At 42.4% G+C, this 15,946-nt stretch overlaps 2 protein-coding genes across 3 annotated transcripts in view; both read left to right on the top strand.

The window, feature by feature from the left end:
• Positions 1-141: 141 nt before the first annotated feature.
• hpf1 (histone PARylation factor 1) lies at positions 142-4,319 on the top strand. Its single transcript, XM_020100282.2, has 8 exons — positions 142-292; positions 1,447-1,630; positions 2,119-2,305; positions 2,520-2,618; positions 3,023-3,176; positions 3,365-3,452; positions 3,705-3,877; positions 3,996-4,319. The coding sequence occupies exons 1-8, from the start codon at positions 254-256 to the stop codon at positions 4,128-4,130; spliced, it is 1,059 nt and encodes a 352-aa protein (XP_019955841.1). The 5' UTR covers positions 142-253; the 3' UTR covers positions 4,131-4,319.
• Positions 4,320-6,934: 2,615 nt separating this feature from the next.
• ank2a (ankyrin 2a, neuronal) overlaps positions 6,935-15,946 on the top strand; it is a 72,873-nt gene continuing 63,861 nt past the window's right edge. For both annotated transcript variants that reach the window (XM_069529672.1, XM_069529662.1), the window contains exon 1: positions 6,935-7,201. In XM_069529672.1, coding sequence (XP_069385773.1) covers positions 7,070-7,201 — 132 coding nt within the window. In that variant the 5' untranslated portion in view covers positions 6,935-7,069. The remainder of the gene's footprint in view (positions 7,202-15,946) is intronic.

The raw sequence follows: 15,946 nt of genomic DNA, 5'->3' as shown, positions 1-15,946 counted from the left end.
ACAGCCGAGCGGCAGCATTCATTTAATAAATTCTTCTCTCTGTGTGTTGTGATCAGTGGGTAAATGAAATCAGAGGATGATCAAATCAGATGAAATGTGTTAACTGAGAAAAAAAAAAAGGATATTTAATTTTCTAATGTGCAGTTACCATCCGCTGCCTCTGGGGGGCGGTGGAGCGCTTTAACGTGGCGCGGGTGCCGCGGACTCCCAACGTGCAGAAGAAGACGCGGACGCGAGGACAAGAGGAAGAAACATGACAGGGCGCGCGAAAAGAAAACCCAGATGCAGTCAGGTAATGGCTCTCCGCTCGGTGGGGTCGCGGGAATGTCCGTTTGAAAACCCGGGTTAATCAGACGGAAGAGCTGCGGGGCGCTGAGCCTCGGTGTCGGGGAGAGCAGCCTGTGTTCACCGCTGTGGTCTGAACTGTTGGAGCCGCTGTGTGTGAGCAGCAGTCAGACAACATGGCAGCCCGCAGACCTGCTCCTTCACCCTATCAGCAGCTTTCATCAGAACGGTCTGATGGCGTCACAACGAACCATAACAGTGTGTTTGTTGTAGCGTGGTCAGCTGCCATCACCTTCACCTCTCTGGGGTCTGCTGTAGGAAAACCTGCGTCTGCATGAGTCGTGGTTTGATGCCATTAAAACCTAGAACCAGTGCATGAACATGAATGAAGCAGATTTATAGAAAAGTTTAAAGGTTCATTGTGTAGAATTAAGTGACATCTAGTGGTGAAGGTACATGTTGCAGCTGCACACCCCTCACCTCACCCTCCACTTCCAAACACTGATTCTGGGGTTAGGATTATTTTATATTAAATGTCTGTCAATAGATCCCTTCACCGAAACCTTCCACTGAACCTTTGAGGCCTTAACTTGTTATATAAAATACATTGAACACAGACCATCAGGCTTCTTCATTCATGAAGGTGAGGGTTCATTCATAACTCGATTGACATCCAGTATTCCTCTGCATATCTGCTCTCTGCTTTGTTGCTCACTTAACCTCTGATAATGAGCAATAACTTGTGTAAATATATACAGATGTGTGTGTATTTATACAGTGTACACATACCACTTTGGTTTTACACTTGCATCCTCACACTCATGTTATTGCATTTGATTTATATTGAGCTCTCTTTCGTTTGCATTTATTCTTCTTACTTTATATTTTCTTATTGCTGAGCTGACGAGTCCATCTCATCCAATATGACCCCCTCACTTTTGGAAGCTGTAGTTTGTGATGCTGCAGAAGTGGTTTATTTCTGAAAGATGATTTTTAATATCAGTTCAGCCCTAAATCATATGAATGAGGTGGATGATACTAAATACTAGTTAGCTTAGTGCCTTGTCGTATTTTATAGGCTTTAGCTATAACTTGGTCTAACAAATAAACAGACAACTTTAAATACAATGTGGTTGTTTCTCCTACTAAACGTTTCTTTAGGAGTCGGGTGCAGGCAATGGGGAGCTGAAGAAAGCCCGTACTGAAGAGTCCAAAGCCGCTCCGATGTCAAAGGTTGATTCAGAGCAACGTGATGAGATGGTGCGACTGTACAAGCTTCAAATGCCAGAAGACCTTTACCACTTCTGGGATTTCTGCAAGGAACTTTGTCCTGATGACCCACGTGGTATGATCTTTACAATAACAGCAGGTTCAGTTCAGTTCTACTGAGAGGACAGAAGGTACATCTGACATTTAATCAATTCTTCTGTCTGTAGACGTAGAGTAAACAGGATGGAGCCACTGGGTTTAGGGATTCTTAGCCAATGAGGTCTGATTGAAGTCTTTGTGAGAAAAAAACTCTGTACCAGCCAAACATCTGTGAGATCCTGCTTATAACTAGCCTTTACACAAGTGTCTTTGTTTGACGATGGCTTTGTATTTGTCAGTTTAGCACAGACAAGCGGTTTCATGGTCTGTCTAATATTGTTCTTTGAGTTATGAGTTCTGTCAGTCCATAGCAGTCAATAAACATGTATTCTATTTAAAAAAGCTGTTGGGCAGCCAAGACAAAAAAAGAACTGATCACATCAACTTGGGCTCTGATCATTCTGATGATCATTTTTTTCTCTGTCAGTTAATGTCTGTATTATTGTGTCATTTGTTTCTTTGTAGGTGCGCTGCAAGAAACTCTGGGTTTGCAGCTAGTTGGTCCGTTTGACATTCTGGCTGGAGCTCACAAAAGCTCAAAGAATCCACACCCTAACTTCCATCTTCACTGGCGGTACATTTACGACCCACCAGAGTTTCAGACCATACTTCACGGATGTGAGGACAGCCAGCATCACATCGGCTATTTCAGGTTCAGCACAGTTCTTTCCCACTAGAAGCCCATGAAGGTGTTAAATCTATTCTGAGCCAGTGCTGTGTTGAAATTTTGTAGCTTCCACTTGAGGACTCTTGACTTAGCTTATGAAAACAGTTCCCATACAGTCTGGCTAGTGAGGGGTTGTTGATACAGAAACATGAATATGGTTTGGTCTGATTTATTCTCTCTGGATTTTATTGTCCACTAGAGACACTCCAGACTCCCTCCCTTCGTTTGTGGGGGAGAGTGAAGCCAAGAAGGGCTGCACTATAACACAGATGGGGGACAACTTGTTTGCTGCTGTCCTGTGAGTACTAACGACCACATATTCACCCACTTAATATTCTTGTAATCAGTTTATGTTGACTGGTTAAGAATGTTTACCATAAATAAATGTGTTTTATCCAGCTGTCAGTTGTTTATATATTTTAGTACATGATCAAATTACTAAGTCAGTTTTCTGGGGGGAAGGCAGAAGTCCCTTTTCAGTTGTCAATGGAAGCAAAAGGTGAAAAGGGATTCCAGATATCGTTACAGTACAAATCAGCATGTAAGGGTTTTAAAATCTAATATTTATTCACACACTGTCAGTGGTCACACAGTTTTGGTGCATGCACCTGTCATGATAATCGTCCTTATTGTGTGTGTGCACATTGTCTTCACACATGTGTTAACAGGGGAGATTGATTCCTTTGTTTTCTCCTGTGTCAGCCTGTATCTTCTGCGGAAGAGGAAAGAGAGGGGCAACAAGAAGGCAGGGGGAGAAGCTTTGGAAATCTTGGAGGCAAAGCTGAGAGACAGGACAGAGACACTGGGCTTGTCTTTCGAGCAGAAGACCAAAGGCATGAAGCTGAGGGACAAGAGGGTAACTCACATCAAACAGTGTTGTTATGCGCAATGTGATGTTTTTCACACTCACTGGTACATCTCCTAATTTTCACCTAATATGTTACTTTGTCCATTGGACTGCAACTTGAAATCAATGTGGTTGTGTTTCTTAAATACTGTGTACAATTGTGTTTTAAAAAACAAACACCTCTGGTCACTGCACAGGTGGTTACAAAGACGTTCCACGGTGCTGGCATCGTTGTGCCTGTAGACAAGAATGATGTAGGATACAGAGAACTTCCAGAAACAGATGGTGAGATTACATATACATAGTATTAAAGTTTGGTGATCATTAAAGTGCCATGTGCCACTTTAGTCTTGTTTTTATTTTAATATCTAGGAGGTGTTTTACCTTTTTGTGTAATATAGATATCAGTTGTATGGATTGACAACCTGAAGTTTTATCTCCTCACACACTTTGCTTCTTAGTGTATGTTTATAATTGTGTGTATGACAGTTGATACACTTATAGTCGACATAAATTAATTTTCTGTGAATTGTATAGCTGGTCTCAAAAAGATCTGCAAGGCGATTGCTGATGCACGAAATGATGAAGAGCGCGTCAAAGCCTTTGGACCTCTCCAGGAGATGATCACGTTTGTTCAGTTTGCCAATGATGAGTGTGACTATGGAATGGGCTATGAGCTGGGAATAGACCTCTTCTGTTACGGATCCCATGTAAGTCTCAAAACCAACTCAAATATTCTCTCCTGCGTACAAAGCATCAAATCAATTTTGCAGTAAGAAGGTTAGAATAAATATGTTTATTGATTTTTATTTTTTTTTGTCCTGTCAGTATTTTCATAAGGTAATCAGGCAGCTCCTGCCCATGGCCTACAGCTTGCTGAAACGAAATTTATTTGGGGAAATTTTGGAGGCCCACCTCTCAGGTCGTAGCCATGACAACCTGGACCAACTCTCTGCACACTAGAAACACTCCGAAGATCATTTCAGTTCTTGTTCTTATAAGCTTTTTCCCACCATGTGTCCCTGTCTTCTGTCTGTTTGTCAGTGTTCATGTTTCTTGGTGGTTTTGGTGCTGCTGTCATTAATTGGAACCAGTTCAATGACATTTTGTTTGTAAAAGGTAGATGTCTAATAAAATATTTTTATATTTTTACCTGTTGAATGAATCTTAATGAATCTTTAAACCAATGAGTTTACATCTACAGAATACTGTGCACCAGTCAGTGTATACCATAAAACAATTTCATTTTAGCATTCAGTAGTTGAGGCAGAATGTATTTGCTGTTTTTTTAATATAGGAAACTTTATATACTGCTATTATGACACAATTGTCTTTAGATTCATATCATGCAGTGTAGATAGAGGGCAGTGTTTCCCATAGTTAAGACAGTCGTTGGGAGTCATTCAAACTGATGGAAAGATGCAATGTGTTCAGTGACATGGTATTTAATTTGAATAATTATTTCTGGGGTTGTTCTGTGTGAAAGGAGAAAATTGCCCAGGGTAAAACAAGTGTTTAAATCCAATATACTTCCAATCAATCGCCTCTGAAAAGTTTATTCCTGGAACACCCATGATTCCAGATTTATCACATAAAGGATTTAAGACAGAGAAACCAATTATTTTGGTTAATGTGCTTTTTCAAAAAATGAATGCAAAATAAGTTATTTGACACTAAGTCATTTGCAGCAATTCTGTTCCTTTGTTGTCATCTTGCAGTCATCCATTTAGAGAAACAGTAGATTAACATAATGTTTACCATGACTTCCTCTTTCTCCATTTCACCCTCCTCACGTCCTGCCTGAATTTAAAATGTCTCCAAGACATTGCTATTGATTTTGCACTGTCAGCTTCCATTAAATTTGCAGCTTAGTGAGGAGACCCAGGCCGAGGTGAGGGCGTAAGAATACTAAAGAGGGAGATTATGTAAGCTCAACCAAATGTGCCTGCAAGGGCAGTGATGATTTCATATTTAACCATTTTCATTGAATCACTGGTCATCGTGAACTTTCCTGTCTGGAGCAGGTAAAACATGCCTGGATCTGCTCATTATTCCACATCAATGCCTGAATTGAATGGATTCTTTCTTGGACCATGTCCCAAACTTCCACCATGTTTCATGGGAATCTTTGCTGTAGTTTTAACATAATCCTGCCTTCAAAAAAACAAACAAATGGTGAAAATATAACCTCCTTGGTCGAGGTAATCAGCAGAAGTCTCATTCAAGGGGAACATCACATCTTTAATTGTGTGCTTTAGCAGTGCAACAAAGAGAGAGTGGCAAGGAGTGAGAGAGAGGTGACTTGACCTAACAGCTAAACTGTAATAATGTTACATTATAGTACATGTCGTTTAGCTGACGCTTTTATTCAAAGCGACTTACAATTAGTCCATTCAATATCTATAAGGGGCCATTTTTGGGGGGTTTAGCATCTTGCCCATGACGAGCCGATGTTCCCATTTTTCCATTCTACTGTGTTTTGACAGATTTCTGACTTGATCGGTAAGCATGTTAATACTATCAGTTTGTGTTTCTGTGCATGTGTGTGTGAGAGAGAGAGAGTTAGATGGTTACGTTTTCAATTAGTGTGTGCTCATGTGCGTGCATGTGTGTCTAAAAGTGTTACCTCTAGATAAACCTCTGATCCACCTATACCTCTCTGCCACTATAGCTGCTCTGACACATCGGTGTGATTACTGCAGGAGGTCTCTACTGCCTTTTACACAATGGTTTACATTTTGTGTCGCCAGGTTGGGTATGGGAGAAAATCTAATGCCTTATGGAGATTGATCGTTTCTTTTAACCACAACAATGATCATGTGACCATTGTTTGACCATGACAACAGACTGATTTCAACCTGATCCATAATATTTCCATGATTGGATTATTACGACTACTAGTTTCAGTGTGGGATACCTTATAACGTAAGTCTTGTAGGACTGTTTATATCATGTACCAGATGTCTGGCTCAGACAGGATCAAGGTTTTCAAGTGTTGCATGTTATAAGGTGGAAAAACATGGATGGATGGATTTGCTGAAAGAAATTGGGAGGACGTCCGGGTAATGTGCTGGATATCGCACAACTTGAAATAAACGATGGTCAGTCAATGTGGGAATGATTGATGTGCACTGTGCTGCTGCAGAGGCACCAGAGGGGGGGGGGGGGGGGGGGGGGGGGGGGCAAAAGCAAAACAGAGGAGAGCCACTGCTGGAGGTGCATTCAGGTACCCTAGGTTCCAAATGATCTGGTCCTATTATATTTTCTTTTCTGGAGTTCTATTTTTGTAAGGCAGTTGGAGCTCTGCTCAGTGGTAGAAGTTAATTAGAAAACCTTTTGTGTTCCCTACATTTATATATATATTGTATTTAAAAAAAGACTAATAAAGCGAAATAAGAATCACTGGCATCTTCCCACTCGAATTATTTGCTTTGGTTTATCACAAAAATAATAATGCAACTTTAAATATTGTGCTGCGTGTGGGATTTTTATGTGTGGGATTTTAAAGAAATCACAGTGTTTCTGACTAATTAACCCAATCAATCTGCGGTGGTAGCTTCTCCCACGGTCCTTGAAGGCAGCATGGATCCTGCGGAGTTTCGGGGAAGCGCCTGTGAAGCGCGCTCACGCTCGCACGCACGTCCACACGCAGGCTACAGCAGCGCACCGGGAGCATCCCTGAGCGAGGGAGCGCTCGTTTCTGTGGAGGGTTGACAATCTCACACAATCACTGCTACCGCCTCCGTCACGTCGGGACACACACGGACTCTGTCGCCGCAGAATGATCCCGGGCCCCGGCGAGCCTTGTGGACAGTGAGGCCCCCCGCGCAGAGATCCACCTCGCAGCCGGCAGAAGGAGCCTCGCTGCCCGCGTCTCCTCCAGCAGCAGCCCCGGAGACAGGATGTCAAGTAGCCCGGAAGAATGTCAGTCCAGGGGCGGCGGCTCCGACCGTGACTTGAAGATGGCCTCTTCAGGCAACACGTCCCCCGAGGGAGGACCTCAACCGCCGCTGCAGCAGAACCGTATACGGCAGGTGGGTGTCCCGCGCGCACCCCGCTGCTGATGCCGTGCTCTCCGGGTGGAGCAGGTAGAGGCGTTGGCGCACCGGTGATCTGTCTTTGATTTGAACTCAACTGGGTTTGAATGAGATGCTGATGCAGGGATGTTTAGATCAGTGACAGTGAGAGAAAAGCCACAACAGGCCGGCGGTGCCAGTTGTTATGGCCGTCAACATAAACACCAGCAGGCCTGCACTGACTCCACTACTTTCTGTTACAGGCCCCACGGAGTGTTTACAACTTCTGTGTAGGTGCACTGCTCACATGGAGCATATCAGGGTGAGCACCCTTGGGTGGTGACCAATTTAACCTTCTACCCAGTGACATAGTGCAAGTGTAGGGTTCTCATGAAGATGAATAGGTCTCTGTCATACACTGGTAGATTCATACAGTGTGTATGAATCTGTATGTGTGTGTGTGTGTGTGTGTGTGTGTGTTTACTAAGTGCTCCCTCAGTCCACTCTTGGGCTGGGCTGTTATGCCAGTAAGTCCTTCTGTCCTTGTGTGAACTGAAATTCTCATATGCAGGCCTCATCTTCCTCTTCCTGTTCTCTTCCTCTCAAATATTCTTAGATCCTGGTGCGTTTTTTTATAAATTCAACTAAATCCACTGTCAAAACTGCATCAGCCTAATTGGACAAAAGTAAACAGTGTATTCATCTGTACGTCAGTTTACATGAAAGTACGTTTTAAGCAGGAAGATTAATGTTAAGTGTTACAATCTAGATTTGATTGTGCAGTCCGTTGTGTGTGTTTGAGTAAAAGTGAGTCAGGAGATGGTAGATGGTTGCTTCCTGTGTCAGTGCACTCGCTCAGGCTAATGTGATTTCAGTAATGGACTTGAGTGCCGCACACACACACACACACACACATAGACACACTCATAGACACACAGACACACACTCATAGACGCATAGACACACACCTTTCGTCTTTTCTTCCAGGGTGGGGCCACTGAGCTCACACACTTTGATGCAATCAGAAGTTTATTGTGTATTATCATCTTTGAAAAATCAAGCAAACATGATTAAGTGGACACATGATGTATTTGTATGCACGGTACAGGAATAGCTGCTTGTTTTTGTCGCTGAACAGAAAGAAGATGAAGTCTGTCTCCCTTCATGATAACTAATCCAGCAGGGTTAGTGCTCAGTGGTCCGTTTTCCAGATACTCTGAAATGCTAGAGGTACATTTTTAAAACTCAAATAAACACATTTCACAAAAGTACCACAAAGGGTAAACAATAGCATGGGGTCCTTTTGATTGTCCACCAAGGCACAGAGTCGTTTTTGGTCGTTGAAGGAGCTCGCTTGTTAAGGTTCAACACTAACTCCCATTTGGCAAATGGGAATATCACTTACCACTGCAGAGATCCATGTTTAGTCCCGAGCAGCACAGCCCCCATTGGCCCCAGTGATCAATAACCAGTGGCGGCACTGATGAATGATCAAGTCATCTCTGTTACTCTACTGGTGACGCCTACTGGTTTGTCTGTCCCGCTCAAGCATCAGCCAGAACTAAACTGCAGGAATCATACTGGAAAGAAATATTAGAGGGGGCACTATTTTGACTGTGTCTTTGTCTAAAGGCCCAACACACCCACCATGTTGCTACTGAATCTGCTGGGAAATGTGTGAGATCAACAAACTCAATGGACCATGTACCCATAAGACATTGTTGTGACTTGCCTTGACATGATGTGAAGTTTAACCTGTGAGCAATCATTTGGCTGTTTACAAATCCAGCTGATGCCGCTCCACTGTTTGCATTCACTCTAAGTCGTATTTCTGGCCACCTTTCAAATACTCTGTTTTGGTCCCCTCCATCTGTGAAATATCTGGTTCTAAAGCTCACCGGATGTTTGACTTCCTTCACCACATACTTTGTCCGTCTGCAGTTTGGTGATGGGAGGGTAGGACACAGCAGGAGATGATGTTGATGCATTTGGACTGAGGCAAATGTTGCATGCAGTAAAACTTCATCAATGAGCTAAGAGGCTGGAAGACTTTAAAGAGCTGCAGACTCGGATGATAAGTCACGCGTGATGCAGGCTCATCACATTTCACAACACATGCAGTCGTATCATTAAGTTACATAATTGTTCTATAGAATGGCAGCTGTCGTACTCCAGAAGGTTGGTATGAAATAATCTGCTGTCTGCTGAGTTTGTAATTGGATCCATGTACTTTGGTTTTATTTTTAAAAAAATCTTAGTAAGTGAGTTTCCAGAGACACTGATTTGGTTTCTCAGCATCCATAGACCTTGCTGTGGAGGGTTGTTACTTTCTTTGGAAGACAATACCTTGTAGGGCTACGTCACTTTTTCCTCAAATCAAATTAAAACGAGTTGGACATGATTCGCAATTTGTTCAGATGTACTTGAATGTCTCCAAAATACCCAGGTTAACAGAATATTATTATTATATACATTGTTTTGCCTGGGCATTTGACTCCCACCATTTCATAATATCTGCAAATATAATTGACTCTTTTAGCTGGTGGAAATGTTTTGATAGAAGAAAAATTGCAAGAGATGCAAAACATGAAATGATCTTGTTAGTAGAGATTCAAAGTCCTGTATCTGAAGAAACTCAATGTTGTAGTATAGAGCTCAGTACAGCAAGGAGATGTGAACCAAAAAGAGAAAATGACAGAGGGACACTGTGATGCTGGGCTCATACTTTCTGGTCTAAAAATAATTCGTGTCTCGTGTGATTGTCCCAGAGAAAAATAGCTTCTTCATCTTAGCCAAGTGTCTGTGTGTCCATGTCTCTTTGCTCACTGAACCTACGTCCTGGGCTTTTAGATGCTGGTGTTAAGCGATTGCATTCGTCCCCTATCTGAACAAAACAGAGACTGTCTCATTAGGTGTTAACCCCTCAGCCTGTGCCAGTCGCCTGTCCTGTGGTTGAATAGTGGATATCACAGCTCAGTTTGCAGGGATCAGCTCAGGACTGTAGTGGATTTTATGTCCACTGCAGTCTGATATCGATCAGGGAAATCTTTGCACCTCCAGGCTCCAGTGGAGACAGGCTGTAGTCTTGCATCTGATGATGACTTGTGTTCAGGGCAATTAAGAGAACTTGACTTATCTTTTCCCCATTACTTGAACTTCATGTTATAACCCCATCCCTCCCCGAACGCTTTTTGTTTGTTATCCATCTTTCCTTCTCTGGAGTCTCACTTCCTCACTGCCTTAAAGAGGATGTTTGATTCTTTACCCTAGTTTTCTTCTTGGTTTTCATTTCTATTCGTCTCTCCTTTCCCTGTAAACAACCCCCCCCTCCCTGCTGTCTACCCGGTGCTCCTCCTCTCCACCGCTGGTCCCAACACTGAGGTCCTGATGTGCCAGGAGGTCAGATTTCACTGCAGCCTTTGACATTTTCATCCCTCTCTTTTTTCTGCCCTCTCTCGGTCTGCGTCTCCTCTGCCCCCCTGCGTCTGCCTGTCTCTCTCTGTTCACTGGGAGTGGTATGATGGGACTCTGCAGGAAGTGAGTTTTAATGGAGCCACAGCCTTCATTGCATTACCTCTGGACAGCTGCAGCCACACATACACCCACACATGATTACATCTGCCTGCCACCGCATGATGCCAAATAAGACTTGTTGGTGTCTCTGTGGGAGCAGTTTTAAGGGGTGTATATGTACGTACAGTACATGTACACAGACCCAAACACACATACTCATACAGCATTCAATAGCTGCATTTACTAGAGCTGTTAGAGCACTTGCCTGGTTGTAAGTGAGAGAGCTGTGAATGACCGCAAGTCGTCCACTCCGGTACCTCTACTGATGGATACCAAATACCATTAAGCAATTATCATTGGCTCTTGTGAAATACCTGCTTGGTAATGCATTGTTGTGTGTTTCTATGAACCATCACATAATCAGAAACACTTTACCATCAGTTAATATCGTGGGTCCTTAAACCTAACTTTGAAAACGCTGTGGACATTTGGTTTTAGTATACAGTCGTTTATTTGGACATTTATTGCAGCCATGCAGCGCACATTGGTGTGAATTTAGGCAACATGAAGTATAAAGTTGTTCAACAAAGGGTTGAGAGCTTGATATATTAGTTAAATATCATAGAAGGCCTGTTACAAGTTCCCAGAGTCAGAGTTAAGATTGTAGATTAGTCTGTTCATGAATAAGTTAATGAACAGAAAACAAATCAGCATCAGTTTTAATGTTTCCTGGTTCGATCCTCGGATATTTGAGATCTAGCAGCTTTTCCCCATAATTAAATATCATGAGAGGAGCTGACATCACGGAAAGTGCGGCATAACCTCAGTGTCATCTTCTCTATGATCGAACCATATGTTCTGTAGCATTCAATCTGAAGACCGGACAGAAATAATATTCCACTAAATTAATCTTCAGGTGTGGCCATATTAGGTATGATACTCCACCACCTCTGATGCAACATGCAAGCAACAGTCATCTGATATCTATAGGTTTCATATAAGTTTCCATACAGTGTAGTGGTGATAGGGTGGTGAGAAATGCATTGGTATTCCTGTCCCAGATCCAAACGGAGCTTCAGCACTCATCTATATTTGGTTGCAAGCAACATCCCGATACTCTGTATCCTGTGTTGGGCTGCTTGGTTGTTGTGGTACCTCATGACTAGTTGGGGTGTCGTAGTTATATGTGACACCATCTTACACTGGCCAGTCTTCCCCTGGTGGATGTTTACAGGGCACAGAGGGCATCACTTGATAAGTCACAGCTCATCTTCGTCATCATTATCGTCTTCATGTTAATATCATGCTTTCCTTATTTTGATGACAGATAAAGTCAGAAGGTGACATTTATAAAGCATAGACATGAATAGACTGATGTTGACATCCTAGCTGCTTTAACTGGCCACAGCTGCAGGATATAATAATGATAGTGTAAACTTGATTTTTATAGCATCTTTCAAAACAGTTGTCACAAATAAAAACAAGAAAACGAGGCAAGAAATAAACACTTACAATCAAAGACAAGAAATAAAGTCCAACAACACTGAAAATCAAAGAAATAAAATAAAATAATGCAACTTACATTATAAATTATACAATTGTAAAAAAGTACGTTTTGAGAAATTATTTAAAAAAGGAAAATACTACACATCCTTGTGCAAGGAAGGATATGTAAAATATTTGTTTTGTCCTGAGACGAATCGTGCTGTACAGAGGGCAGGGGTTCTGCACTGGGAGCAGTGGGAGGCATTTATGTGTTAATTATTCATCATGGCCTTGTAACTGGGTTCCCGTCAGAGAGTAACAGAGACAGACTGACAGAGAGAGAGAGGAGGGTGTGGTCGGTGATCAATAGACTTCTCAGAAGCTCAGCTCACCTTTTTTTAAAATGTGCTCTCTCTTGTAAGCTCCCGCTCATCCTTTACCCCCCCACCCACCCTCTCTCTCTCTCTCTCTCTCTCCCCCCGTTGCCTCTCTGATCATGATGGAGTTTAAATAAGTGAAGGATTTCTCACAGGGAAACACATCAAAGCTTTTCGCTGTGTTGTTGAGAATAGCATGGCTCATAGCACTCACACACTCACACACACACACACACAAAGTGCAGTTTACCTTGTACAGTAATGCCGGTTCTTTTCCCCAGGGCCTTTCATTATACCTAAATTTGGGATTTGTGTTACTTTCATTATGTAACACTTAGGTCTCAAATTTAAAATCCTTCCTGTGCACCAACTCAAACTCATGTTTGCTCCTAACCCAAAATAGGGCTGTAAGTGTGACTGATTATTAAATGTTTATATTCATGGACTTTATATGAGAAATCCACCCCACGTCTCACTTGATTTATAACCTCAGTTAACACTTTCCTTATGTGTACTATGGTTCCATGTAGAGTCAAATAGACGATAAAGTATGCGAAGCATGATCGATAGCTTGTACTGTCCAATGGGTGCAGCTTGACGTAGCAGTATCCTTTCAGTCAGGTGGCGCTGGCCAGAATGCCAAGTCAAGGCTTGAAAAAAATGACAGCTCACAAACCCAGTGGGTGACATCACGATGGGTTGCTACTCACATCTGTTTCATTTCCTCTGAGTAATTGTCTCACTCTCGGTTATTATATGTGTGTCTGTCTGACTAATTATCTGCCTGGTTATAGCTCTCTCCCTCTGACAGCATCACACAGCATTCAGCACGCAGCTTCATTGCTCATTATAGGTTCAACTAGAAATAGGTGAAGTCACTTCCTGCCCGAAAATGCTTTGTCATCTGACGCTACATTAGATAATCCAGTGAGTAGAAATACCTTCTCCCAACGTTTAAGCAATAGCCCATGTGTGAAGTTTGCATGTTCACCCCATGTCTTCATTGGTTTCCTCCGGGTACTGCAGATTCCTCCCACAGAGATGCAGATTTGGATTAGGTTAACTGGAGACTCTTAATTGTCTGGAGGTGTGAAAGGTGTATTTCTTTGTATGTTTGCTGTGATTCCTTGCGACCAGTCCAGTCCAGGCTGTACCCTGTGGTGTACCCCACTCCGTACCCAATGTCAGCTGGGATCGGCTTCAGTTAACCCCCCGCTACCCTCAAAGGGTAAGTGGTATAGATAATGGATAGATGGATGTGTATTCTAACAGCACACAACAGGGAGGGCTGTTGCTCTGTTTGTGGTCTGGAGTATAATCACATTTTAGAAATTACCATTTGGGCCATTTGCTTCCATGTATCCACGGTATCTGATTTTTCTTTTTTAGATAAATAAATTTTCTCTGGTATCCAGACACAATGTGCTTGAAAATCAGTTTGGGATCTTATGGCTAAAAAAATCTCAAAACTTAAACAGCTTCTAATTGACTCACAAATCAAGATTAGCTAATTTAGCAAATTAATGTCTCATAGCTGAGTACTTTTAATGACAACCATATTGAATGGCTTAAATAATTACCATTTACCAGTGCATTGCAGGCTTTAGACATTTCTCACACTGATATCAGAAATATGGACATTCCCCATCAGTGATGGCGTCTGCAGTTTCACTGGAATAGGGTAGTTTATTTCCCACTGCGCTCGGAGCCTCTCTGTCATCTCATTAACGGGAACGACAAACTGACGTCATGTGTTCCAGAGGGACCTGGGCAACACTTCAAAGAGGAAAAGAGGGAAAGCCGTAAATTAGTAGGACGGCCATTTCCAAGGCACTCTGCTTCATACCAACACTCCTGTATCACAGAGAGGCGGTGGATATTAATGGTGGTAGCAGGCTTTGAATTTCCCCCCAATACATTTTACTTATAACACCTTATAAACCCACTGTCACTTGCAGTAAGTGAACACTGAATTTATAGATGCAATGGGTTTCTTTCTCTGCATTTCTAGTGAGCGAGATCGTTTTAGGGAGTGCTCTTACTTTTCTTCTCACAACAAGCCGTGGCCCTAATGCAGCAAAAAGTGAAACCTGCAAGCTATCTGTTAATATGGTTCTGGTGTCTGCGTGTAGGGCTGCTGGTTGTCTGTGTTGGAAATGAGCAGCGTTGTTAGCATGGCAACACTGAAGGACGAATGGAGCTCGTCATTAAATGCATTCATTTGTACGTGTGCATGTCTGTTGGGTGTGCAGGCGTGGAGCTGCTTCAATTCCAGCAGGGTGTGGTCTCCTCGACTTTCTCTGTGACTACATGAAGGTTATATGTCCCATCAACACTCCGTGTAGTCCCTCCCAGCTCATTTCAGACCCCCACCACTTCACCCACCAGTGTCTCAGTGTCATTACGCCCTGTGTTTGGGTGTGGTCAGATCTGGATCCTGAACTAAATCTGCATCGTCCACTCTCTATTAAATTTGACACTATGATTTGGAGATAGAAAGAGAGAAGGGGACAGAGAGAGACAGCATGTGTGTTGTGTATTTTACGACTCTGACCTTTCTTCAGCAGTAAAAAAAAAGGCTGCAAAATGACTTGACATTTAAATCATATCTGTTAGCCAAGCCATTACTGTGTCTGCTCTGGGTCTTGATCATTTTGTGTCTGAGCAAGGCAGAAAAACATGTACAGACTAGCAGTTTAGCCATTATCAATATTTGCACAGACCTATATGTGCATTATGGCATTTCAGCTATTTAAGTGTAAGTGACTTTTGAAAAAAGAATGAAAGCGTATTTTCTTATTGCTCATGGTGTTTGTAGACTCACATGTTTGTGACTCAGCTCACTCCTGCAGTGAAGCCTGTGGAAACGTGTGCTTTAAAATACGGCTGCAATATCATTAATTACGGCAATGTAATTTTCAAAATGACAAAGGTTCAATATATATCGATATGCAGTTTACACATTGTGCAAACACAGTGAGGAGGTATAACACATAATCGATCTGCCTCAGATTTGTAAAGTGTTTTGCTGTGTATAAATGAGAGTTTGAAAGTCTAAAGTCTAAACTTAATAAAGACATAATAATGTGACATTTTTACTGATATCGACTGATATGATTTTTTTTGGCATATTGTACAGCTGTATGTTAGAGTAGTGTATTTTTATTTCCCATGACACAATCACGTGGTGCAGGGTTCAGCTGCAGTCCAGAGTTACTATCCCGGAGGGTAAGGATGAGTGTGTGTGTGTGTGTGTGTGCGTGTGCATGCGTGTGCATGCATGCGTGTACATATTCTGAGGGCACTGCAGACCTCCTGCTGTTGTCTTGAGTGTAGATTGAACAGAAATGTTGCTTCAGCTCTCTTCATCATGAAGCCAGTGTCTAAA

The sequence above is a fragment of the Paralichthys olivaceus genome, chromosome 8 (genome assembly GCF_024713975.1).
Source record: "Paralichthys olivaceus isolate ysfri-2021 chromosome 8, ASM2471397v2, whole genome shotgun sequence".
Taxonomy (NCBI): Eukaryota; Metazoa; Chordata; class Actinopteri; order Pleuronectiformes; family Paralichthyidae; genus Paralichthys; species Paralichthys olivaceus.
This window is presented reverse-complemented; position numbering and strand designations above follow the sequence as displayed.

Bases quoted from the DNA above. Each gene is read 5' to 3' on its own strand.
- hpf1 (XM_020100282.2), top strand. From the start codon at position 254: ATGACAGGGCGCGCGAAAAGAAAACCCAGATGCAGTCAG. The intron at 3,177-3,364 runs GTAACTCACATC...GTCACTGCACAG, and splicing joins TGAAGCTGAGGGACAAGAGG to GTGGTTACAAAGACGTTCCA. The intron at 3,878-3,995 runs GTAAGTCTCAAA...TTGTCCTGTCAG, and splicing joins TCTTCTGTTACGGATCCCAT to TATTTTCATAAGGTAATCAG.